The sequence below is a fragment of the Stenella coeruleoalba genome (genome assembly GCF_951394435.1).
Source record: "Stenella coeruleoalba genome assembly, chromosome: 4".
In the NCBI taxonomy this organism is placed as follows: domain Eukaryota; kingdom Metazoa; phylum Chordata; class Mammalia; order Artiodactyla; family Delphinidae; genus Stenella; species Stenella coeruleoalba.
In genome coordinates, this window is record NC_137149.1 from 35,857,549 (window position 1) to 35,883,744 (window position 26,196).

General features: G+C 50.8%; 1 protein-coding gene across 4 annotated transcripts in view; it reads left to right on the top strand.

The window, feature by feature from the left end:
* Positions 1-284: 284 nt before the first annotated feature.
* The window catches only part of JAKMIP1 (janus kinase and microtubule interacting protein 1), a gene marked incomplete at its 5' end in the record, with an annotated part of 70,351 nt that continues 44,439 nt past the window's right edge, over positions 285-26,196 (top strand). For 2 of the 4 annotated variants that reach the window (XM_079920520.1, XM_079920521.1), the window contains 7 exons: positions 285-413; positions 7,364-7,858; positions 16,310-16,519; positions 17,319-17,438; positions 20,500-20,646; positions 21,576-21,716; positions 23,419-23,478. In XM_079920520.1, the coding sequence (XP_079776646.1) occupies positions 285-413; positions 7,364-7,858; positions 16,310-16,519; positions 17,319-17,438; positions 20,500-20,646; positions 21,576-21,716; positions 23,419-23,478 (1,302 nt within the window). The remainder of the gene's footprint in view (positions 414-7,363; positions 7,859-16,309; positions 16,520-17,318; positions 17,439-20,499; positions 20,647-21,575; positions 21,717-23,418; positions 23,479-26,196) is intronic. The other 2 variants (XM_079920522.1, XM_079920523.1) reach the window with 2 other exon arrangements.

Genomic DNA, 26,196 nt, shown 5'->3' on the forward strand with positions numbered 1-26,196 from the left:
GTTGTGAATGGTGGGCCATCTTCGGGGTGAGCAGGTGCCCGGATCAGGGAGGGAGGCATCGGCAAACGCTGCCTGCCATCGTGTTTGAGTGCCCCAGGCGAGGGGGCGCCGGCCCGCTCTCTCTGCTGACCTGGCTTCCTTCCTCCCCCAGGATCCCAAGTGATGGTGGTTTACGCAGAGGAGCTGAGCCCTGTGAGACTGATTAGTGCGGTGGAGCTGGGAGCGGCGCCTGCTGGCTGGCGGGAGTGAGCACAGGATCTCAGCGTCTCAACCTGAGAGGAAGCATGTCTAAGAAAGGCCGGAGCAAGGGCGAGAAGCCTGAGATGGAGGTGGACGCGGTGCAGATGGCCAACGAGGAGCTGCGGGCCAAGTTGACCAGCGTTCAGATCGAGTTCCAGCAGGAAAAGAGCAAGGTGGGAGGGACAAGGGCCTCCTGGCTCAAGTGAGGGGTGGGCTGTGAACTCCCGGGGGACAGACTGCCCCCGAGGGAAGTGTGAAGGGTGTGCCCCAGGGCTGGGGTGGGGCTGGGCGCTCCACCTCTCTGAGCCTCAGCTTGCCTCACTTTAAAATGGGTATAACATCAGTGGTGGTACAGAGACCACCTGGATGCGAATCCTGTCCGCTACCCGCCCCCCACCGACCCTCCCCGACATTTGGCTCTGATGTCGGACAAGGTACTTCACTCTCCACACCGTAATTTCCCTCACCTGCAAGATGGGATCATAACAGTACCACCTGATGGGCCGGTGGGCAGGAGTAAGGATGTAAATACGTATATCAATACGTAAAGCAGCGGTCCCCAACCTTTCTGGCACCAGGGACCGGTTTCGTGGAAGATGGGTTTTGCATGGACAGGGTCAGGGGTAGGGTACAGGCGGTAACGCGAGCAGTGGGGAGCCGCCACGGGGAGCGCCAGCTGAAGCTTCGCTCGCTCGCCCGCCGCTCACCTCCTGCTGTGCGGCCCGGTTCCTAACAGGCTGCGGACCGGTACCGGTCCACGGCCTGGGGGTTGGGGACCCCTGACATAAAGGGCTTGATTTGGAGCCTGGCTCTGTGATGGGAGCTGTTTTGCTCTCGTAAGGCAGGTATGAGCTTTGGAGCCAGTCAGTACGATGCCCCGTTGGGTGCCAATCAAAGTGTCGGCGTGATGGGCAGCCAGTCACAGTGGGAGGAGCCCAGGCTTCCTAACCATGCAGACCTGGCTTCAGACCTCACCTTGACCCCCGACTGGCTTCACGATCTTAGACAAGTGACATAAAGCCTCTGAACCTCCGTTTTCTCACGTGTAACATGGCATCACGATAACCACCCAGTTTAAGGTTGTCTTAAAGATCTTAGGTAATGTAAGCAAGAAAAGCCCATCCGGTGCCTGGGCGCTGCCCCAGCCCTCCTTGTTGGTGTGGTTCTGACCTGGGTGGTTTGAGGGCAGAAGCAGGCGGGGTGGAGGTGCTCTCCTAGCAGGATGGAGCCGCCATTCGTGTGAGAAGAGAAGGAGGACGGGGTTAGGGCTTGCTCCTGGGGGGCCCGACGGAGGGGCTGGCCTTATACCCCAACCGTGAAGGTACCCTCCGGCCCTGCCCATAGCACCTGAGGGAGGGGAGGGACTGCTTGGGGGATGGCAGCAGGTGTCTGGTTGAGAGCTGCAGTGCTGAGCGGGGTCCAGCTCCTGGGTGGGGAGGGGGCTGGGGCTTGGTCCTTGGCTCTGACCCCAGCTCAAGACAGCTACATGGAGAGCAGAGGCAGAGCCCCCGACCTGGGGCGATGAAGACTGGGCTCCTGGAGCTTGCGGACACATGTGCTGCCTCCCATCCCCAGACGCTCAGAGTTCCAGGGCCAGTGCAGCCAAGGTGTTTCAGCACAGTTGCTGGTGGTGCCAGCCTGTCCACATCCTGTCCAGCTCAGGAAGGATTTGCCTGCCAGGATCCCCTGGGTTGTCAGCTGCACAGCTGGGCCTAGAGGGGCTGACCAGGCAGTAGCAGCAGCAGCTGTGGTTATGGGGAAAGCCGCACAGCCAACGTCATTCGGCCAGGTCTCCGTCCCACCTCCACCACCTAACTCGCCTTGAGGCCTTGGGGCAAGCCAGGTAGCTGCCTTATGCCTCAGTTTCCCTATCTGTTAAATGGGGACATCTGATGTGTCTGCTTCCCTGGGTTGTTTAAGGAATAAATGAGAGAGTCATATCCGGAGCCTGGGCACTGCCTGTCACATGTAGTTACTCAGCGGTTGGCAGACACGTGTCTGCTACACAGGCCACACCAGGTACCTTAGAGGGCCTCCTGACCCTCATAGTGACCTGTGAGGTCAGATGTGGCTTTCCCCACTTTATAGGTGGGCAAACTGAGGGTTGGAGAGGAGAGGTGGCTGGGCTGCCGTAACAAAGTACCACAGACCGGGGTAGGGGTTCAACAACAGAGATTTATTTCCTCACAGTCCTGGAGGCTGGGAGTCTGAGATCAAGGTGTGGGCAGGGTTGGTTTTTCCTGAGGCCTCTCTCCTTGGCTTATAGACGGCCGCCCTCTCCCTGTGTCCTCACATGCTCTTCTCTGTGTGCATCTGTGTCCTAATCTCTTCTTGTCAGGGCACCAGTTGTATTGAATCAGGACCCACCCCCAGGACCTCATTTAACTTAGTAACCTCTTTTAAGACTGTCTCCAAATACAGTCACATTCTGAGTGTCTGGGGGTTAGGACGGCCACTCAGGAATTTGGGGGGACACAGTTCAGCCCGTCACAGCAGGTGTGCACAGTCACAGGTCACACAGGTGTTGGCACTGGGTTGGAAGCCAGGCCTACAAGAAACCCAGTCTGTGCCTCCCCAGGCACCTCCTGCCTCTACGTGCCCTGGCTGCCCGTTTGCTCAGTCCAGCCACCCCGTGGCCCTGCCGGGGGCGTTATCCAGGCCGCCACTGGGAGAGTTTCTGTTCTCAGAGAATTCAGCAATGTGCTTACTGGCTGGTATGAGAAGCATAAGTGTAAACTTTGTGATTGCGTTTAACTGCTGTTTCTATATGATCTCATGATAACTGTTGCTGATGTATTTACAGTGTTGTTACTTGAGTAGAGGAGTCCCCATTGAACACCGCAGGGCGAGGGCATGTGGGGAACGTACCTGTTGGTTCATCCACACATTCATCGAGCCCCCAGCCCCCCGCCCCGTGCCTGTGCTCTGGGCCTGGGCTGGGCGTTTGGAAGTGACTCAGAAACGGCCCGCCCTCAGGCAGGCTGGGTGCTCAGATACTCAGGGAGCTAGCCGGATGACAGTACTTGGCATGCTGCACCAGAGATTTTAGGAAGCCATGCAACGGTCAGAGTGGCCCGAGAAAGCTTTGCAGGGGTGGTCTGGAGCTGGCTCTGAAGGATTTTGCTGGCTGGCCCAAAAGGTAGCAGGGCTCACACCGTTCCAAGTGTCTGGCATCACCTGGGAGTATGCGCAGCACCAATCAGCGTGCCAAGGCCACTGGGGCAGAGACCCTGACTTGTTGAGGCCCATAGCCTGGAGTGGGTGGGGGCAGAGAGGGCAGTGGTCAGCACTGAGCTGGTGATTCATTCGTTCTTGCAATGAGCAGCCCACTCTGGTCTGCATCTACATTGGAGGTCCTCTCCTGGAGCTAGTGTCTAATGGGGGAGGTAGGGAACGAAGGCCAGGAGATTAACGTGTAATATTTATTCCATAGTGAAAAGTGCCAAGAAAGTAAAGCAGCAGAAGCTGGCGGAGAGTCGTGGGGCTGCAGTGGGGGTGGCTCTTTTGGGAGGTGGTCAGCAAAGGGGTGCTGCAGGGGGTGGGAGGGCAGGTCCTGCAGAGGCCTGGCTGGGAGCATTCCAGGCAGAAGGGCCGGCTTGGGGAAAGGCCGCAGGCGGGAAGGTGCCTGCATGTCTGAGGTGCAGCAGCCAGGGACGTGGCTTGAGCTGGGTGGTCAGGGAGGAGGACCGGAGAGCCATCAGCCGGGGTCAGTCCTGTGGGCCGGGGAGGACGTGGGCTTGTATGCTGGATGCCACAGAGCCCTCGAGGGTGTTTTTGGTTTTCTTTCGTATTTTTACGTGTATCAGTTCAGTCATTTATATCACTATGAACACTATTTTACACTTCGGCTTATAATCCAAAAGTACTTTATTTTGTTGCTCAGACTGTTCTAGCTTTGGCCACGGGAATCTCTTTCAGTTGACCCCTGTGTTCCTTTGCACCCCATCATTGTGGCATTTATTTATTAATTTATTCTTGGGTACACCCTTACTTTCCAGTCCTGTAAGGTGCTCCAGGTTCGTCTCGTATATTCCCTGCCCCAGTCCTAGAGCCACTCATTTCTCCAAGGAGCCCTGGTCCCACTTATTAGAGAATGGCATGAGAAACCAGGATCTGGGCACTGGGTGTGCTCACCGCTGCTGGCATGTCGTTGCTTCTAGGCTTAGCTGACAGAGCAAGGAAGTGTATGCGTATATACTAACCGTGTATGTGTACATATCTAAAATATTTCTAAATGTAGCATCTATATGTATATTAAGTTAAACATGAGTTCTTACCGATGTCCCCAGGCTAATCCACTAGCACCTGGATCCTCTGGCCTTCTCCCCTGGCTCATCTGTCCTCCCTCCAGCGGGGAGGGCCTGACCCCACCACCCATTTACTTAGTTATTCAGCACTCTAGTGGTTTCAGAACGGTTAACCCTCACCCCGTGGATTCAGAGGGCAGTAGAGGGAAACCTTCTAACGTGTGTGTTCAGAGGCCTGTGCTGGCCGCTGGGAAGGACTAAAGGGCGAGTGTGCGGGGGCAGAGGCAGGGCGATGGGTGAGAAGGTGACTGCCACGGGCTGGCAGAGGGCTGCTGCCGCTGGCTTGGACCAGGGTGGTCGCAGGGAACGGGGAAAAGTGGTCTAGGCCTGGAAGTGGAGACCCGGCGCTGACAGATGGGCTGAGGAGCTGGGGAAGGAGCCAAGTGGAGGCTGACTTCACTGTGCCCAGGGGGCGCTGGCGGTGCTGCCTCAGAGTTCTCCAGGCCAGCCCCTCCCACCTAGATGCCTGCCCTTTGTTGGTCACTTTGCTCTTGCCACATTTAGAGCCCAGGCGCTGAGGCAAGGCTGGTAAGGGCCCCTCTCTCCTGCTGCACCTCTGGACTTGGGGGCGGGGCACAGCTTGGAGGCAGCTGGCGAGTCAAGTGGCACATGACTTTCGTAGACCTGCTCCACTCAATGGAGTAAGGAGCGGGTGCTCTGTGCCCACCAGGGGCCACCCCGCCTCACTGTGCCACACCTGGCTCATGGCGCCTGGGCTGGGCCCTCAGCTTTTCTAGGCAGAGCTGGTGGGACCCAGCAGGGCCTTCTCCCGCAGCCCATCCACTGTTAGCCTCCCTGCCCTACACACGGGTGTCACCTGGCCCATCTCAGCTGGCCCCCTCTGCCCCTCCCAGGGGCAGGCCCGGCCTCGCCCAGGCTGCCCTGCACACGCCTCTGCTCACGCTGGCCGCATTCCTCCTTCCTTTACTGCCTGGGACCAAACTCCCCTTTATCCGCTCATCCGCTTTCAGCTTTCCTCCTCCCAACAGTCTTTAAGGGGCAGCTGTTGATAGCCTTGTTTCCCAGGGAAGGGTCAGGAAGCTCTGGGAGGTCTGTATAGTCAGGGTTCTTCAGAGAGAAGAAGAACCAGTAGGAGAGAGAGATGGAGGGGGATTTGGTGTTTTCAAGAAGGTGGCTCACATGGTCACGGAGGCTGACAAATCTGAAATCGGCGGGGCAGATAGGCTGGAAATCCGAGCGAGCACTGATCTCACAGTAACGAGGCAGAATTCCTTCCTCATTGGGGGACCTCAGTCTTTTCTCTGAAGGCCTTCAACTGACTTGGTGAGGCCCACCCACATTATAGAGGGTCATCTGCTTTACTCCAGGTCTACTGATTTAAATGTTAATCACATCCTTAAAAATTCCTTCACAGCAACATCTAGACTGGTGTTTGGCCGAATGACCTGGTACCACAGCCCTGCCCAGTTGACACGTAACATTAACCATCTCGAGGTTAAGTAGTTTGCAGAGGGAAATGCACTCGTCAGTGCAGATTCGGATTCCGACAAGATCCCATCCCTTTGACTTCAAATCACCGTCAGCATCCCAGAAAGTTAGAACAGTGTTGCCTCCTTAGAAGGAGAATGCCAGAAGCATTTAGTTCCTCCCTGGGGAGATCATGTTAAATATTTAAAGTTCTGGCTTCCTGGCACTCAATCCCTTAGGAAGAGGCCAATTCTAGCTCTTGGGTGAGATGAGCCCTCTGACAGGTCCGGTCCTTGTTTTATTTCTGTGATTATGCGTGTTTGATGTAAGGAGACATTGATCTTGTATCTTTGCCTGGCCAGGTTTATTTGCTCCTTTCCCTGCTGTTATGAGTAAGGATTTATCAACCCGAGTGACATCGTGAAACTCCTCACCTAAAAGTAATTTCAGCATGTTGGTGTTCTGTAGACTGTGGTCTGGGGGAAATGTTGCCACCTTGGAAGCAGCTCATCCATGAGAGACACATTGGTTTCTGTTCTTCGGAGATTGCTGTAATTTAGAAGACGAATGGGTTCCTGTGGAATGTGTGTAATTGTGTGATATTTGAAATAAAAAGATCGAATAAAGCCTTTTGGAGTGTTTGAAGAAGACACTCCCTTGGCATATTTTACAAATAATGTTTTTTTTTTGCTGAATAGACGAATACCTTCTGGTGGGGTTAGCAGCCTGGCACCCGCAGAGCACTGGCCCTGGGGCCGGGCTCCTGGGGGTGAAGCCTGGCTCTGCCCCTTGGCAGCCCCTCATCCCAGGCAGGTCACCAGCGGCGCATCTCTGATGCTCGGCTGCCTTGTGGCAAAGCAGTTACCTCCTTCCTGGCTGCTGTGAGAGCTTCATGTGGGGGGGAGGGTCACAGAAGCCCCCAGCCCGGGCAGGAGAGCCACTCAGCAGTGAGGGCACCTCCACCCTGCCCCTCTCTACGTCCACCTGCTCGGCCTCCTCTAACTCCAGAGTTCAGGGCATGGGCACTGGAAATGTGTTTCTGGTTTACAATCTGTTCTGCTCTGATGAGACAGATGATTTCTGCGCGGCATATTTTGTGACTGATAAACTGTCCTTCCTCGTAAATCTCCAAATTGGAAGGGATGTTAAAGCCTTACTCTCCTCTCCAACACCCTCAGATGTTTTTCCACGGCTGGGAACATCTCAACAAAATAGTAGGGAAGACTCTGCGTGGGACTGATGGAGGTGGCAGGAGGGGGAACTGGAGAGTGGGGACCGGGGGAGGGTCTCAGGGGCCTGTCACACACGAAGGGACACGGGGAGGTGGCGGCAGGCGTGGCTGGCTCCCCCAGCCCGGACCCTGACTGGCTCTCCCCCCACGGCTGCAGGTGGGCAAACTGCGCGAGCGGCTGCAGGAGGCCAAGCTGGAGCGCGAGCAGGAGCAGCGGCGACACACGGCCTACATCTCGGAGCTCAGGGCCAAGCTGCACGAGGAGAAGACCAAGGAGCTGCAGGCGCTGCGCGAGGTGCTTATCCGCCAGCACGAGCAGGAGGCAGCGCGCACGGCCAAGATCAAGGAGGGTGAGCTGCAGCGGCTGCAGGCCACGCTGAACGTGCTGCGCGATGGTGCAGCCGACAAGGTCAAGACGGCGCTGCTGGCCGAGGCGCGTGAAGAGGCGCGCAGGGCCTTCGACGGCGAGCGCCTGCGGCTGCAGCAGGAGATCCTGGAGCTCAAGGCGGCACGCAAGCAGGCGGAGGAGGCACTCAGCAACTGCATGCAGGCCGACAAGGCCAAGGCGGCCGACCTGCGCGCTGCCTACCAGGCGCACCAGGACGAGGTGCACCGCATCAAGCGCGAGTGCGAGCGCGACATCCGCCGGCTGGTAAGTGCGCTGCCCTCTCCCCCCCACCGGCTCGAGTGCGTACCTGACCTTCCGCACACGCAGCCCATCCTCCCTGCACACATGCAAGCCCTCCTGCACACACGCAGCCCATCCTCCCTGCACACACGCACCCTGCTCCCTCTTACGCACAAGCAACTTGTCCTCCCTGCACACATGCAAGCCCTCCTTCTGCACACACGCAGCCCATCCTTCCATGACGCATGCGCCGTGTCCTCTCCACAAGCAAGTGCCCCAGTCCTCCCTCACGGAGCAGTAAATGCCGAGTTTTGGGGACCCACTGTGCTCCAGGTATGGTTCTAGACCCTGGGGTCCCAACAAAGCCCCTGCCATCCTGGGCGTGGAATGGAAGCTTTGGCAGGTCTCTCCTGTCTCTGGAAGACACCTAAGAAATTTAAGGACTGGAGGCAGAAGGACCAGGTGTTCTTTTTGGAGGCCTGGTCCAGCTGTCCATCCTAGACTGGTCACCAGTCAGTGACAGAGCATCAGTTCACAGCTTAACAAGCCAGTACCAAGAATGGCAGAAGAGATGCACTGATTTTAAATGTCTAATGTATAGAAAATCTAAGCACATACCGATACTAAGTTCTCAGAAGTATTCCCCAGCCCCTTTTCCCTTTGTGTGTGTAGGGACGGTGTTATCACATAATAGGAAGAGAAGGCTTTGGAGAAAGTCTCTTCTGGGTGTGAATCCAGACTCCCTCACTCGTTAGCTGTGTGAGCCCAAGCAAGTTGCTTACGGTCCCTAAGCCTCTGGTGCCTCACCTACAAAAGGAGAAATAATCACGTATCTGTTACCGCATTACGAGAATTAAGTTAACTAAAGCATCTATCCGCAGCTTGTAGATTGTGTAATAGGAGACATGTAAAATATGTTCCTCTGTTACAGGAAATGTATATTTAAGGTAAATAAAATGGGGAAAAAACAAGTATTTGCACAAGAGACAGACTGAGCTTAATTTAAAACGAACCAAGGACTTGGTGTCTGTTTCCATTTCAGTGCCAAACAGAAGTATCCCCAGCTCAGGTAGTCTCAGTGTGTGGGGGCCACTTAGGAGAATAGAGTGAAAAGAATAAATGTCCATTTCTCCAGTTCTCCACGCATTTGATAAATGTCCCTCGTCAGACAGGCCTCTTGGCAACGTGTTCAGAAAGTGGCCTGCGTTTTGTTTCTTTGTCAGCTGGATTGGATTAGAAATGCAAAAGGCTTCCAGGCTTCCACTTACACATTTAACATGCCTCTTAAGAAACAGTCGAGAAGAAAAGGCAATTATGGTCAACGTGGGGCTATTGGACACATTCTTTAGACCAGTTAGGATTAGGTCTGAGAAGACTCCCCCCAATACACAGGGGCTTAAAATCTGGAAGTTATTTCTCTTTCATATACAAAATCTGTAAAGTGCTCCACAGAGTAGGGTAGGCCACAGGGCCTCTTACCTCTTCTCTCAGAAGGGGCTCTGGGATGTGGCCATGGTCCTCATGGCCCCTCATGCCATGGAGTGCCAGCCATCACATCTGCATCCCAGGTTGGCAATAGGAGGGCAGATGAAGGAGGGTATGGTCTTCATTTAAAAGCACTTTTCTTTCTGGAGGTTCTATATACCTCCACTTCCGTCTCTTTGGCCGGAAGTTACTTGCTCAGCCTCACCCAGCTGCAAGGGGAGCTGGGAAATGCATGGCAGCTCCTAATAAATCCTGGTATGGCACTCTGTTCATTTCCTAGGGCTGCTATAACAAACTCCATGGCTTATAACAACAGGAACTTATTCTCTCGCAGCTCTGGAGTCTAGAAGTCTGAAAACAAGGTGTCAGCAGGGCTGTGCCCCTCTGAGGGCTCCAGGGAAGAACCTTTTGTTTGCCTCTTCCAGGCTTGGGTGGTTGCCGGGAATCCTTGGCGTTCCTCGGCTTGCAGCTGCATGACTCCAGCCTCTGCCTCCACATGGCCTTCTCTTCCCCACGTGGCTGTGTCTTGTCGTCTTCTTATAAGGACACCAGTTACTGGATCTAGGGCCCACTGCCATCTGTTATGATTTCATCTTAGTTATATCTGTAAAGACCCTATTTCTAATAGGATCACATTCTGATTTTCCTAATAGACATGAAATTTGAGGGGGACACCATTCACCCAACTACAGGTACCAAGGAGGAGACGAGAATGGATCTTGGGGTAGCAGCTTCTTTTTCATTCTTTGATGCTCCAAACTTTGCAAATGAAGTGGAACTAACATTTATTCACAAATTGGTGGGTTCGTTGGGAGCTGACTAAACTGAGGTTTTCACTGAGACGAGTGTCCTGATGGATGTGACTGCTGAGAAATGCTTAGATTCTGTGCCTCTGGGGCTGAGAGAGGGCATAGTGAGGGCTTTGCAGGGGCTGACCCGAGTCTGAATCATGGATCTGCTTCTGACTAGTGTGTGGGCACATTCACCTCTCAGGGCCTCAAGCTTATCTGTAAGATGGAGTAAATAATGTCTACTTTGAGGGTCTTTTGAAGACTGAGAGAGAGAGTGTCTCTTAAGTACCAATGTAGTCCCGAGCTCACACTAGCACGTAAGTAAAAAGTGATAGACGTCATCCAGACTGTTGTTCTTTCCCTAACTGTATGTCAGCTAGAATCTTATGGTTGCAAGGGACAGAAATTCCACCTCACACTAGCTTAAACCATGAGTCTGCCGGCTCTCATGACTGAAGTAGCAGGACTAGCCTCAGGCATAGCCCCAGTGGCACTAATGATGTCACCCCGGACCCAGGTTTCTCAGGCTCTGCTGTGTCCCCTGATGCATCATTCTCAGGCTCTGAGCTCTCAGTGTGCTGGTGAGATGCCACCACTGTGCCAGACCCCACATCCTCACAGGAAACAGCCCAGTTGATTTACAATGTTGTGTTAGTTTCTGCTCTACAGCAAAGTGAAGCTGTTATACATATACATATATCCACTCTTTTTTAGATTCTTTTCCCATATAGGTCATTACAGAGTATTGAGTAGAGTTCTCTGTGCTATACAGTAGGTTGTTATTAGTTATCTATTTTATATATAGTAGTGTGTATATGTCAATCCCAATCTCCCAAGTTATCCCTCCCCCCCTTTCCCCCTTGGTAACCATAAGTTTATTTTCTACATCTGTGACTCTATTTCTGTTTTGTAAATAAGATCATTTGTACCATTTTTTTTAGATTCCACATATAAGTGATATCATATATTTGTCTTTCTCTGTCTGACTTACTTCACTTAGTATGACAATCTCTAGATCCATCCATGTCACTGCAAATGGCATTATTTCATTCCTTTTAATGGCTGAGTAATATTCCATTGTATATATGTACCACATCTTCTTTATCCATACCTCTGTCAAAGGACATTTAGGCTGCTTCCATGTCCTAGCTATTGTAAATAGTGCTGCAGTGAACACTGGGGTGTGAGAGAAGCTCTTTCTTAGCTCCTAAGAAGAAACAGGAGGGGCCTAGCAACACCCTCTTCGGGCCTGTTGGCTCTGATTGGGTCATGTATCCATCCCTGAACCAGTTACTGTTAGGCGGCAGAGCCATGCAGGTGATGTGAGCCAATCAGGGCCTGCCCTGGGAACTTGGAGTGATTTCAGCCCCACCCCTCTCCTGAACCACATGGTGAGAGTGGGAGTGTGGGAGAAGGGGAAATGGATGCTGGGAGGCAACCCAGGAATGTCCAGCACACTCAGGTGTTGGGGTTTGGGGAAGCTTGAGAAGCTCATTGTCAGAGGTTTACACTTCCTCAGGTCCTCAGGGCAGGGGGCAAGATCACTAAGGGCCCAGCCTGGGGGCCAGACCAGAGTCGACAAATAGTGAGAGTAGCTGTGTGAGCTGGCAGGTCTCCTGACCTCTGCAGCCTCAGGACTCTGGCTGGGGAAATGTGACAACCTAGAAAATGTTGGCTCCACAATCTATTCCACATTGTCCATCCATTCCTGGATGCCATCTCCACTAGTGGAGACTGTTTTCTGGGAACCTTTCCCACATGATGGGGTGTAAGTCCTCTGCTCATTTTCTAGGATAAATGGGGAATCTGTGCTCTTCCAGGCTGAGAATTTGGATTTCCAGAGATGTCTTGCTTAAGATGCTGTTCTTTCTTGTGGGAGGAACTAGTGTAATGCAGTGGTGGAGACAGCGCTTCTGGGCTCCAGTGCAAAGCCAGGAGTGTGCAGCTGGGATGCTGAGGGGGACGGACTGGAGCCCTACCTGTTAACTTGTAACACCTCCCCAACTGGCACCACTGATTCCCCTCGATTTATCTTTTTCTCCTAGCATTAATCATGCTCTGATCTACTCCATGTTGACTTTTTTATTCTGTTTTCAGCTACCCTCCCCTCTGGAATGGAAGCTCTGAGGGCGGGGACTCTGTTTTGCTCATCAGTGTTTCCCAGCACCTGCTGATGGCACTCAATTCAGTATTTGTTGAATTAATTAAAGCACGTTTAAGTGGTTTCAATTAATGAACTTTCACTGGTTCACATTGCTTCTGGATTGAACCCTGCAGTGGCAACAGTGTTTTCTGCATCATCAAGTGCTCTTCCCTACAGCGGGGAGGTGTTCCCACCTCCGGCTCTGAAGAGCGGGGAGCTGCGGGTGACCGCCACCAGGGGGAGCAGCGGGCACATTCTGCAGCTGCTGCAGGAGAAGCTGCACCGGGCACACCCTTGGCTGGAGTTCCAGGAAACTGTCATGGGGAGGTGGTTGGGGAGTATCCTTTTTTCTTCTAAAGAAAGGCCACTCAAAGAGCTTGTCAGAGCTCTGGGACTTTGCTTGAAAGCCTCAGTCTGGAGGTTGGGGGTACCATTTGCTGCCTTCTGTAAACTGTATTTTGTAAGTTTTTCATGGTCTGCTGTTTAAATCAGATAGCCTTCTGTTATGCAGGAGCTAAAGTAGATTACTAGTGGCCGCTAACATTGATTGTGTGCTTGTAAGATGCCAGGCTCTGTGCTAAATTCTTCCCGTGGTTGAAGTCTCCCCCCAGTTGGACGGGGTGTTCTCAGTGTCCCCACATTACCGAAGCTGAGGCTAAGAGGGGTGGCCCAGTCTGCCCAGAGTCACACAGCAGGTAGGGGCGGGGATTTGAGCTAGCTTCTGTCTGCCCTCAGGGCAGGGCTCCTAACTAGCATTCTCTGCTGTAGCGATGTTTCAAGTTACAATCAGCTTTAGTTTGTTACCCTCTGAGAGTGTGATGAGTGAGAAGGGCATTTGTATTAGTTTCCTGGGGCTGCCTTAACAAATGGCCACAAACTCAGTGGCTTAAAACAACGGAAGTTTACTCTCTCACTGCTCTGGACTCCAGAAGTCCAAACTCAAGGTGTCAGCTGGGCTGTGCCCCACTGAAGGCTCTCGGGGAAGACCCTTCCTTGCCCTTACAGCTTCTGATGGCTCCAAGAGTTCCTGGGCCTGTGGCTGCACCACTCCAATCTCTGCCTCCCTCTTACATGGTGATAAATGGAATATTTCCTGCCATACCAATAAACAAAGGATGTCACAGTCATCAACGACTGCAGCCCTTCAACGTGAGCCGGTGAGCTCTGAGGAAACTCAAGGCTGACAAGAATACCTGCCATCTAGCAGCCCTCAGACTGCAACCACTCCCTGCAGCGGTGAGCCCTGAGGAAACTCAGGGTGTGAAAATACAGGATACTGGCCCCAGGTAGCTGAGGTGCATATCAAAGGAATGATTTCAGTGAGCCCAGACTCTTGCATCTTCCCATACATAGGAAAGCACTAAATTCCTTTACTTGAGATATCTGGTTTTCTTTAATTAACAATCATCTTTTGACGTTCCCTACTACTTTGCCTTTGTCGCAAAAACTCCTCTATATCCTGGCTCCTCCCCTCGCCTCCTCCGAGCAGTTTCTCAGAGTTGCCTGAAACGCTGTCTCCTGGGCTGCGGTCCTCATTTTGCCCCCAATAAAACCTAACTCGCAACTCTCACATTGTGCTTTTTTTTTAAGTCAGCAATGGCCTCCCCTCTGTTTTTTTTCTTTGGTCTGCGTCTTCTCTTTGTCCTATGAAGACACTTGTCATTGGATTTAGGACCCAGCCAGTTAATCCAGGACGATTTCCTCATCTTAAGATCCTTAATTACGCCTGCAAAGACCGTTTTCCCAAAAAAGGTCCCATTCACAGATATCTGAAGTTAGGATGTGGACATGTCTGTTTAGGAACCACAATTCAAACAACTGCAATATTCATTCATTCATTTCCTCAATATTTGCACACCTAATGGAAACAAAAGTCTAGGAAAGACAGGAACTACTATTTATTGAGACCTACTATGTGCATGCAGCAATTATACTTAGAGCTAATGTTTATTTCATGCCTACTGCGTGCCAGGCAGTTTTTATGTGTTAATGTATTTCATCCTCAAAACATCCCTGTTATTATCCCCATTTCACAGATCGAAAACTGAGGCTTAGGAAGAAATCAAGTAACTAAACCAAGGTGACAGAGCCAATAAGTGGTGGCATCAGGGCTAGAACCCAGGCAGTCTGGGCCCAGTGGCCTTCCTCCTAAGCAGCCTGCCTGTCTCTGCTGTGCCTTTCAGCCCTCACAGCTCCCCTTCCAGGTGGATGTTCCTACATCCCCATGTTACAGGTGAGGAGCCTGAAGCTTAGAGAGGTTGAGTGACTTGCCAGAGGTCACACAGCTTGCCAGTGGGGATTAGTCTCCAGTTAATACTTTTGTACGCCATGCACAGTGCTTTTTCCTCTGTGCCACGTTGCTTTATATCAGTTGGCTTTAACCTTTACGTTGGGTAATCAAGGTAGTATCCACGTTACACTGCCTAATACAGGCCCGCTCGCGGCGGGCACTCACAGGTATGTGTTAAATAAATCCCCATCATATAGACTTTGTCCAGATTTCGTTGAAACCATCCTTACTAAAGCATTAGTATTCCTTTCAGAACTTTTTAATGTACTTTATCTCAGATAGAATTTATTCCTAAGTCCCATGATGATAATAATCACTGTAGCCGAAACTCTTATGGTTTTTGTCAATTAATGAAACTCTAGTACTTGGGAAATTTTCTCTTTTAACACCTGTATTAGTTTCCTAGGGCTGCCGTTACAAAGTACCATGAACTGGGTGGCTTAAACAACAGAAATTTATTCACTCACAGTTTTGGAAGCTAGAGGTCTGAAATCAAGGTGTCGGAGGACCATGTTTTCTGAAGGCTATAGGGGAGGATCCTTCCTGCTGCTTCCGGCTTCTGGAGGCTCCAGGCGTTCCTTGGCTTGTGACCACATCACTCCAGTCTCTGCCTCCATCTTCTCCCTGTGTGTCTGTCCTCTTATAAGGACACCAGTCGTTAGGGCCCACCCGACTCCACTGTGACCTCATCTTAACTAATTATATCCGCAAAGACCCTATTTCCAAATGAGGTCACATTCTCAGGTTGTAGGAAGGATATGGATTTAGGGGAGGGGCACCCCAGTATAGCACCCTTACTGGGGCAGTTTCCCAGCTGTTGGCTTTGTGTTCAGAAACAATCGAAGTGTATGGCCCGGGGCAGAAGCTCCCTCCTCCGTAAGCTTCTTTCTGCTTGGTTTCCTCTAGGGAATGTGGGGCGAGGCTGGGCTGGGGGAGCTGGGGCTCACGCTGAGGCTCAAATATGGGGAGGCTGAGGTGCTTTGGAGGCCCCAGAAGCATCCAGTCGGCTCTCTGACCGCGGGAACCTTAGAGACATCAGGGCGGAGGGAGGAGGTTGGAGTGTCAGCTGCACACGGGGAGTTAGCATGGGTGAGGATGCGGCTGGCTGAGGAGAGGATACAGACTGGGAAGAGAGCCAAGCCTTGGAAACTACAGATTTCGATGGTGACCAGGGCAGGGCGAGAAGAAGATGGAAGCAGTGAAGTCCCACAGAGGGCGCGAGGGTGGGAGCAGTTCACGTAGCTGGAGTGGGCGACAGTGTCAGACGGGGTGAGAAGGAGAGAGGATGGAAAATTGTTCAGTGAGTTTGCGGGCCAGGAGAGCGTTGGAGACGTTAGCAAGAGCCGTTTACTGGAGGGGTGGGGACGTGGCCAGACAGGAGTGGGAGAGAGGACGACCAACTCTGTGAAGAAGCTGAGCTGCTGGAGGGCCAGGGGGTGATGGCTGGAGGGCCCTGGCAGGTCAGGATTTGACTTTATTTCATTAAGGTGAGAGAGACACGAGCACTGATCAGTTTCGAGGGTAAGTGTCTGGTTGACCATATAGGTCGTTGAACCCACAGCTCTGTGCTCCTCTGTGCTGGGGGCGGTGACGGCGGAGCAGGGCCTGGGCTGTGCACTATGGTGTCTCTCTGTCCTGTGTTGCTGAGTTCAGCTGCCCCAGGTCCATGGACCTGCTGCACCTTTCCCTGGGCCTAAGGCCAGCAAAAGAGAGCTTTCCCTGGTCACGAGCCCCTACAATTGAATGCTTATTCTTTCTCTTTCCAGATGGATGAGATCAAGGGAAAAGATCGTGTGATTCTGGCCTTGGAGAAGGAACTCGGTGTGCAGACTGGGCAGACCCAGAAGCTGCTTCTTCAGAAAGAGGCTTTGGATGAGCAGTTGGTTCAGGTCAGAGAGGCTGAGCGGTACCACGGTAGTCCAAAGAGAGAGCTCCCACCTGGCATAGGGGACATGACCGAGCTCATGGGTGTCCAGGTGAGGGGCTTATGCAAGCACTGGGGCCTCAGAGCTGACCACCTACCTGTCCTTCCTCCTACTGGTCATTCTTCTGGCGAACTTGCCTGCCTGCCTGCCTTTCCCCCACCCCTCCCCCTTCCCTCCCATCCATCTGTGCGTCCTTCCTTCCCTCCCTTACCCCTTCCTCCCCAAACGTGAGCTCAGTTGAAAAGAAATGAAAACATGAGTGCCGAGTATACAGTGAGAGCTCAGAAAGGGACCCAGTCAGATCAGGACATGACTTAAAGGCAGAGCTCTGCCCATGAGGAGAGCTCAGCCAGCAGAGAGGGCACCTGGGGCCACAGCTTGGTACTTACCAGGCACAGAGGAGGCCAAAGCTGCATTCCTTCATTCATTCCCTCATTCATTCATTCACTAAATACTCAAGTGTCTGTTGAGTGTGCTGTGTGCAGACACCACGTGAGGTGCTGGCGTCTCAGTGGTGAGTGAGGTGGGCACAGTGCCTGCCCTTGAGGAGCGTCCTGGAACTCTGTGACTGTGCCTTTGTCAGAGATGCTTGGCGGGCAGGGGTTGGGACGGGAAGGTCCCCAGATACCACGTTCAGATGTCAGGGAGCCTCTGGAGGGTTTGAGGTCTTGTCGCCTTTGAGATGAAGTCTTTCCACCTGTTGCTTGATTTGGGGGAGCCCCAGCATGGCGCATGGTCCTCCTAGTGAGGAGCTCACCTTTGCCCTCAGAGTTTTCCACAAAGGGTCCACAGAGCGCTTTGACTCAGTTAAGCTTTTTCAAAGTATGTTTGTATCTTGCTTCTTTTTTAGGATCAGCATATGGACGAGCGAGATGTGCGGCGATTTCAGCTAAAAATTGCTGAACTGAATTCGGTGATACGGAAGCTGGAAGACAGAAATACCCTCTTGGCAGACGAGAGGAATGAACTGGTAATCAGCCCCCAAGAGGCAGATGGCGCCTTGGGATGCAGGAAAGCAGCCCCGGGGCCACAAACCACGCCCTAAACAGGAAGTTAACACACAGGCCATCTGGTTTTCTCTACTTTCCTTCTCATTTCTTCCTGATTAAAAATCTAACACTCGCTTGTTGAGGAAACCTGTTAGTGCCCTTGATTCTGTAGGAATTTATCCTGAGCTGACAATCAGAGAAGTTCAGTGAGGGGTGTGGAGAGGGCTTTCATTGCAGTGTTGTTTATAGTAGCAATCGAAACCGAACCAAAACAAAACCAAGCCCCACCTAAGTATTGATCAAAATAATTATGGAACATTTATGCAGTGAGTTGCGTGCAGTCATTAAGAATGATGTTATAGGTCACGTTTATTTGCCGTAGAAATTTGTTCACGATGAATTAAATGATAAAAGCAGTCTACAGAACAAAAATACATTGTCATCCTCCTGGATTTTGGAAGTTATTTTAGGTGGTGTGATTATGGATAATTTTTATTTTTTGCTTATCTATTTACTTTCTTTTGCATAAAAGTTCACATATTTCTAATTTTAAAAGTAGTGAATGTGAACTTCTGGTTAAAAAAAATAAATCTCTAGTAAGAATAGCAATTTCTTGAATATGTTTAAGTTTGCTGGATAAACAATCAACCTAATTTTTATGTAGTGGTAGTCAACACGTACAAATGTCTCGACAAGTGTCTCGTAATATTTCTCTTTATTCTAAATTTTATTATGAAAGTAAGTGTATCAATAAAATTTGAAAAACATGGGAGATGAAAAGTGTTAAAAAGTGTCACCTCTTCACAATTTTAACAGGATCAGAATAAATTCATTTCCTTCCAGTATTTTTAAAGGCATATTTTTATATAGTTTTCATCAGACTGTACATCTAATATTATGTCTCCACTTTTCATTTAAATATTCATGAGCTTAAAAAAAAATCCCTCATGAGAGGCAAAATAGTTTACTAAGTGGATTAGAAAAAAAAATATCTTGCTTGAAACAATGCAAACCTTCTGAAGTGTTTAAAGTAAGAATCAATAAGCTGGCCAGCACTGGGATCTTAAAATCATGAGGTGACTTCTGTTAACAGTTTGAGGTGATTCTCACGTGTTTTTAACGCTTATGCAAATATTTTGACACCCACGAAGAGCCTTTTTTTTATTGTTTTGTGGTTACAAATGGGACATTTTCCCTGTGTAATATTGTTCTGCAACTTGCTTTTTTCGCTTGCTGTGTCAATCACAGTGCTCCCCAGCAATGCGTGAGATCCACCTTTGTCTTTGTAACCGCTGCATCATACTCTGTTGGTTTATTGAATGGTTTATTCAACCATTCCTCTACTGGTGAAGATTTAGGCCGTTGCGCGTTTCCTTGCTGTTGTAAACAGTGCCTCACAGAAGATACATTTCTGTCTTTACCGACTTGAACCTTTATTTCTGCAGGATAGATTTCTAGAGGTACAATGTATGAGTCAAGGTACATGTTATACTTTAATGGCTACCATCAGTGTTTTATCTTAACTTTCACAGCCTGGTAACCAAAAGCAGGGGTGTGCAGTCAGTCCCTTGTGTTTGGTTCTTGGTCCTGGCACTTTCTACGTGGTACATCACCCCACCTCTTTGTAGCCAGGTTCTTTGTCTGTGGAATGGGGATGGGGATGGGCCCCCTCCTAGGGTGGTGGTCAGGGCTAAATGAGAGGGGATGCCTGGAAGGTCCGAACATCGTTTTGGACACATGGCGAGTACTTGATAGATGCAGTGGTTCTTGTGATTGTTGTGATACTGATAAATATTTTAAATTGTTTATAATTTTCATCCATTAAAATGACCCTGTGAAGACTGTCACTATGCATTTAGTTCTCGTAACAAGTCTCTGAGGCAGATACTACCATCATTCCCATCTTATAGAAGAGGGAACTGAGGCTGAAAACTCGGCGGTGGTCGTGCAGCTAGTGTGTATGTCACGGAGGACACTGTACTCAGAAGGGAAAAGAGTGGGCGCCTCTAATGGAGCAGCCTCCCAGTCCCAGCTCCCCCTCCCCCTCGCCTGTCATCTCTCGTGTCTCTGTCTCGCTGGACTGGCCTCCACACAGCAGTCAGAGGGACGGATTGTTCTAGAAGGCATTCCTGACCACAGAGTGCTCCTGCCTCAAAGCCCTGGGGGCGGCAGGAGTGTGGCTGCAGGTGGAAACAAATGGCAGAGCTCTCAGCTCCCTAAATCAGACCTCACCATGCCTGCCCCTGCTCTGCCCATCCCGCAAACTCCTTGCTCCCGCTGCACTCAGCGACGCGCCGTCTTCTTGTCCGTTCTGAACCCCTGGATGTGTGGTTCCCCGGCCTGGCGTGTCCACCGGCTCCTGTCTCACTGTGTTCTTACCTCTGTTACCGTCTTTGTCCTCTTCTCTCGTCTGTTGGACGGTCACCCCATCGTGTCATCCCTTTGACCCAACTCCCAGCACAGGGCCCGGGCCCAAGAGGGGCTCCTCAGATGCTGATGGGATGAGAGAGACTGGAAGGACACCTCGTCAGTCATAGGGACTGTGCTCAGAGGACTCAGGGCGTGGCTCCAGGGCTGGATGGAGCCCTGAGCATTGAGGCTGGCATTGAGCAGGGCCAAGGGATCGTCTGTTGTCTGAAAAGTGTTGAGCTTTCGGCTAGGTCTCTACCTGGAGAGGAATGGTGGCCAGGAGGAGCTAGGTAGCTGGAATGACCTTTATGCATGTGACCCATGACCTCTGGGGGTTATGCCCGGAGGTAAAGGAAGTGTGGAAGAGGCTCAGGCCGCTTGCCGGCGGGGACGACCTGAGGGAGGTCTCTGGGCCTCCGTGTTGGGCTGCACCCCCTCCTGTTGCCCTGCCCGAGGCCCTCTCAGGCTCAGGTGGGAGCCTGCATTTGGAAGCCAGGTGTCTGTGGGCTCTTCGTGGTGTTTGCACCACCCAGGAGATGTGGTCCCAAGCAGCGGCAGCTCCAGGCCAGGGGGCATCTCCACTGGCCTCTAAGGTTGGCTCTTACAGCTGCTGCCCTCTCTGTCTGGCCGCAGCTGAAACGCTCCCGTGAGACCGAGGTCCAGCTGAAGCCCCTGGTGGAGAAGAACAAGCGAATGAACAAGAAGAACGAGGACTTGCTGCAGAGCATCCAGAGGATGGAGGAGAAGATCAAGAATCTCACACGGGAAAACGTGGAGATGGTAAGTCATCGTCTCGGAGGCCTTGTCTCTGCCCGGGCTCCTCCAGCTCCTGGCCCTCACCGTACACGTTCCCTGGGGCCACCTCCTACCCACCTTCCCCAGGAAGCCTGCCGAGCGGTCTCAGTCTGCACCCGTCCCTCCTGCCTCTGTTCTCCACAGTTCTCAGCACTGTGGGCATCTGTGCCTGACAGAGAGCCCGGGGCAGTCAGACAGTGGGTCTCCACCCAGGGTCCTTAGGCCCAGCCCTCATTCTCTCAGCTTCCTCATCTGTGAACTGGGAAGGAAAATATCAGTGCTGTGGGTTTAAGGAGAGGATGAGTGATGGCGTAAAACATTCTCACAGAAAACCCGGTGCACTGACGAAGCTCAGTACGTGAATGATTACAATTTTGCTCTGAGTGCTTTGAATTTGGGCCTTTTATTTGCTCCAACAAGAATGACTGGTCTTTGTGGTCAGGGTGGTGTCTTGCAGTTGATGGTTTAAGGAATACTCTGAGGTTCATTGTCTAAACTAGTGTCAGTCATGCCCATTTTACAGCTGAGAAGACTGAGGCTCCGGGAGACAGAACACCCTTCTCCCACGCCCTGGCAGGTCCAGGTGTGAGTGTGTGTCGTTACCATGTGTTCCGTGCTCTCTTTCCCCAGCGACCAAGCTTTCCAGACTTGGTGCAGACACCCACCTCTCCCCACCCCAGTGCCCACCCAGCCCTTCCTGTCAGCGTCGGGCACAGTCAGCCACACCTCGGGCCTGACTCTGGTCTGCAGCTGTCCACTCCTCCAGCTTGACGACCTGGGGGCTCTCATCCCTCCCTCCATTCTTCCATCCCATATCCCCAAGCCCACACTCCATGCCCTGACGCACACGGTGGCTTCCTATCAAGTGTTGTGGATGAGTGGCCCTGCAGTGCCCTCTCTTCCCTTGGCTGCAGAAAGAGAAGCTGTCGGCACAGGCGTCCCTGAAGAGGCACACTTCCTTGAATGACCTCAGTTTGACGAGGGACGAGCAGGAAATCGAGTTCCTGCGCCTGCAGGTGCTGGAGCAGCAGCATGTCATCGACGATCTCTCGCTGGTATGTCTGCATGAGCGTGAGCGACAGCCCTCCGTGGGGCGCATGAGACCCAGGCCCCGGGAATGGCAGCAGGGCTGCAGGGCGATGCTGCTGGCAGGGTGGGATCTCACAGAGCTCCTCCTGGTGATGGGCACCTTCCCCCTTTGTTCTTCCAGAAAGCAGCCTCCACTTGTTTATATGACATCACTGGTATCTGGGAGCGGTTTTCATGGCTGCTCTTTTTCTCAAATCTTATCCCTAGTTTGCTGCCATTGAGAAGCAGCATCAGTTTTTTAAAAAGAGCCTTCTGGCCTCTACAGAGTGGGCATGATCTGTCCCCAAGAAATCTATTTTCTTTTCTTCTAGCCTAGCTGTTGCAGACTGTGAACTTGAAAACTGGAACCTTGTGATCAGAGCAGAATTTGAAGGACTTGTTAAGACTGTGTGTGTGTGTGTGTGTGTGTGTGTGTGTGTGTGTGTGTGTGCGGGGCATCATTAAGGGGGTTGTATGTCTTAAGTAGGTGGAGTGTTACACCCAGAGAATTCTGCACCTCTTTGTGGAAGGAGCTTAGGAACCAGGAAGGGAGCATCTATAGTGAGCTTTAGTTGCATCTTAGAAGCAAAGTGTGTTCTGCTTGCCCAAGGGGGTATGTGATGCTTCCGTTAGTGGATCTTCAAAAAGTAGAAAAGCCAGTGATCAAAATTATAGAAAAGGCTTTGACTGTAATTGTCCAATTCATTTTGCTTTCCTATCTCTCTATCTCTACTCCTTCCTTCTCTCCTTCCACTCACCCATACATCCTCCCTCCCATCCCTCCATCCATCTTCCCATCGTCCCCTTCCTCCACCCATCCCTTCTTCCCTCCATCCCACCTTCATTCCAACCATCATCTAATCATTTATCCTTCAATTCATCTTTGCTTCATTACACGAAAGTCTTTATGCCACATAAGATGAAAAAAACACACTCAACAAAACAATGATAGAGTTGAAAGAGAAGATTAACAGATAAGACTAGAGAAAATGAAGATAGCAGCATCAGTTAAGATCAGCAGGGACACATGGGTGGACCATATGGGCTGTGGCCAAGCACCAGATTTGTCTCTGGGTTTCCTGGCAGCCAAAGAGAATAGGAACATTTGATTAGGAAGGAGAGAATTTACTGGTTTTATCTGGGGCAGAATGCTGCTACTCCTGCTACTACTCGATGGATGCCATTTCTACTGACAAGAACCACAGGTACCCACAGTCTCTGAAGGGCGTGTTCCAGTCCATATAGCAAAGGAAGAACCTGAGAGTCAGAGAAATGAGGTGTGTCACCTGACCAGGAGGAGGCCCCATGGGGACTTGGCCCCAGCTCTGTCTGAGATCAAAGCTGCAAGCTTTTTTATTTTCTGCTGGGATCACTGACAGCTGATGTCTAGTCAACACTGCCTAAAGTTTTATAGCTTACAGCCCCAGAGACAGACAGGCTGGAGTTTTACAAGATTGGCAAATCTTGGCATTTTTTCTGGGATGGTCCATGTCCAGTTAACGGCATGGCTCTGTAGCTGTCAGTTCTGAGAAGCAGCCATGCCTTGGGTGCTCAGAACCTGGACTGACCCAGGCCTGGTGCAGACAGGTAGGCACAGCAGCATTGTAAGTTATGCCCTCTGAAGTCAGCTGGGTTGGTGGATGTGATGTGAGGCTGGCTGAAAATCCCAACAGTTGTGTTTCCTTCTAGGAGAGAGAACGGCTCTTGCGCTCCAGAAGACATCGTGGGAAGGGCCTGAAGCCACCCAAGGTGAGCGTGCGAGGGCGCAGCTGCCCTGCTTTGGCTCCATGCCAGCGTCTGCAGGGCGGATGGTCCAGGCATAGGGGGAGAAGCGAGCAATCCATAGAGGAGCCCTAAAGGCAGACACACTCACATCTCTGCATATTCGATGGTGAAAAACCTGTTATAACTACCTCTGAAAGCAACGTGGGGCTGCTTACTGTAATTTATTCATGGAAAATTTACAGATGAATTCTGTATTTAGGTCTCAGGGGATGCACACCCCAAATTAAAAACTTAAATACTTAGACCTTTTGAAGGATTTAAAAGACACTTAGTCTTGGTTTATAACATCTATATCCTGTTTTGAAAAATCAGGAGCTTCGGGCTTTTTTGGAATGATACAGGATGCGTTCTTTTTGGAAAATGTGGTTTTGCCCATTTTATAGAGATGGTGTCCAAACGTCCAGTGAAGAGAGCAGAGCTGGGTTTGGAAAACTCGGATGCCCACAGAGACCAAGCTGGAAATTAAAAGAACAAATTGGTATTTAAAAAGGACTTAGTTTGCATTAATACCCGTAAACATTTTTCACTTCCATGAAGATGTGGGCCTGTTCTCCTTTTTATTGAACCAGATGCCCCTCATGGTTTATCTTTGGGTAGAGATATGGTTGTAGAGAAATATTTCTCTCCTATAAAGAAAACAGCAGTGCAGATGTCTTACTGAATGATCACTAATATATGGCTTTGGTGTCAGGGTGACAATAGGGAGTGGTGGGGACTGTGGAAAACTGGCCCCAGACTATCAGTTGCTATAAGAAAGTGAGCCAGGTGGTATCAGATATTCCAGTCATTCAAGAGAAGTGGGGCTCCTTATGCATTAGTTTCCTAGGGCTTTTGTAACAAAGTACCACAAACTGGGTAGCTTAGAACAACAGAAATGTGTTATCTCAAGGTTCTGGAGTCTAAAAGTCTAAAATCAAGGTGTTAGTAGTGCCGTGCTCCCTCTGAAACCTGTAGGGGAATCCTTCCTTGCCTCGTCTGAGCTTCTGGTGATTTACTGGCAATCTTTGGCTTTCCCTGTCTTAAAGCTGCATAACCACAATCTCTACTTTTGTTGTCACGTGCCATGTTCCCTGTGTGTCTCTGTATCACGTGGCTATCTTCTTATAGGGGCACCAGTCACATAGGGGTCCACGCCACTACAGTGTGCCCTCATATTATTGCAATGACCTTATTTCCAAGTGAAGTCACATTCTGAAGTACTGGGGGGTTAGGACTTTAACATATCTTTTTTGGGGGACTCAGTTCAACCCGTAACACCTTTATGTAAAATCTAAGGATTGTAAATATTGGTGCAAATTGTTTATAGTATACTCTGTGGGCCAAATAAAATATATCTGTGGACCGAATTTGGACACATGGATAAGTGGTTATTTATACCATCTCATTTAATCTTCATAGCAACCCTGTGAGACTGGTGTTATTTTTTTTTCATTTTAAAGTTACAGGAAGTATATAGAAATAAAATTTAGAAATGAGTCAAAGAGGTAAAGTAATTGACAAGGCTGACCTTCAGCCTCAAGTCTCGGGCTCCAAGGCCCAAGCTCGTGCCACCAAGTGAAGTTGAATGAGATACAAATCTCTATGCACTGACATTAGAAACTCAGGAAAGGGAAGTGGTTCAGCAGAACCTGGTTATTTTTAAATATATATATTTTATTATGGAAGTAGTATAACCACATTGTAGACTATCTGGGAGACAAGGGGTCCATCACAGCGGTACCTCCCCAGTGCAATCAATGTTGGCATTTTAACGCAATCTCCGTTCCCCCCATCCTCATTCTGCTTCCATTTTTTTTAAATAATGTAACTGTAGGGCTTCCCTGGTGGTGCAGTGGTTGAGAGTCTGCCTGCCGATGCAGGGGACACGGGTTCGTGCCCTGGTCCGGGAGGATCCCACGTGCCACGGAGCGGCTGGGCCCGTGAGCCATGGCCGCTGAGCCTGCGTGTCCGGAGCCTTGCTCCGCAACGGGAGAGGCCACAACAGTGAGAGGCCCATATACCGCAAAATAAATAAATAAATAATGTAACTGTAATTGTAGAATACACTTTTGCACCCTGGGTGTTTACTTACTACTATACTAAAAAGCATTTATCCATGTTATGCTGCTGTCATCATAAATGTGAATGTTCATGGCTACATAATCCATGGAGTGGATGGGCTATAGACTTGTTTACTGTCCTGTGTCTGCCGAGCATGTTTGCTTCCAGCTCCTCACGGTTGTGAATAATGCTGCAGTAAATGTGTCTATGCTTAGCAGACCACTCTTCACGGGCCAGTTCTGCTGGATTCCCTGAGTGCTGAACATCTCATTGGGTGACCACCCTTTCTGTCTTCCTGGACTTCCTTCTTCTGTAAATGTCGCCACAGCGAACTCTTTTTGTCCAGAAAACTGTGTCCATAGTCTGGATCGTTCCCGTGGGTAGATTTCCAGAAGTCAAAATGTGGGTCAGAGGGTGTGAAGGCTTCAGTCAAGAACATTCGCCCCCAGCCCCCCACCCCTGCTTTATAGAAGGGTTGCGTCATTTTGCACAGTTGCCAGTAATGTACACCAATGCCATTTTCACCACAGGACGTATGTTTAGAAAGCAACAATCTAAAGGTATTCAGTTTGTTGCACGAACTGGATGTGCTGCGGCCTCATATATCCCAGAAAGGTTTTCAGGAAACCCACTTTGGAGCCG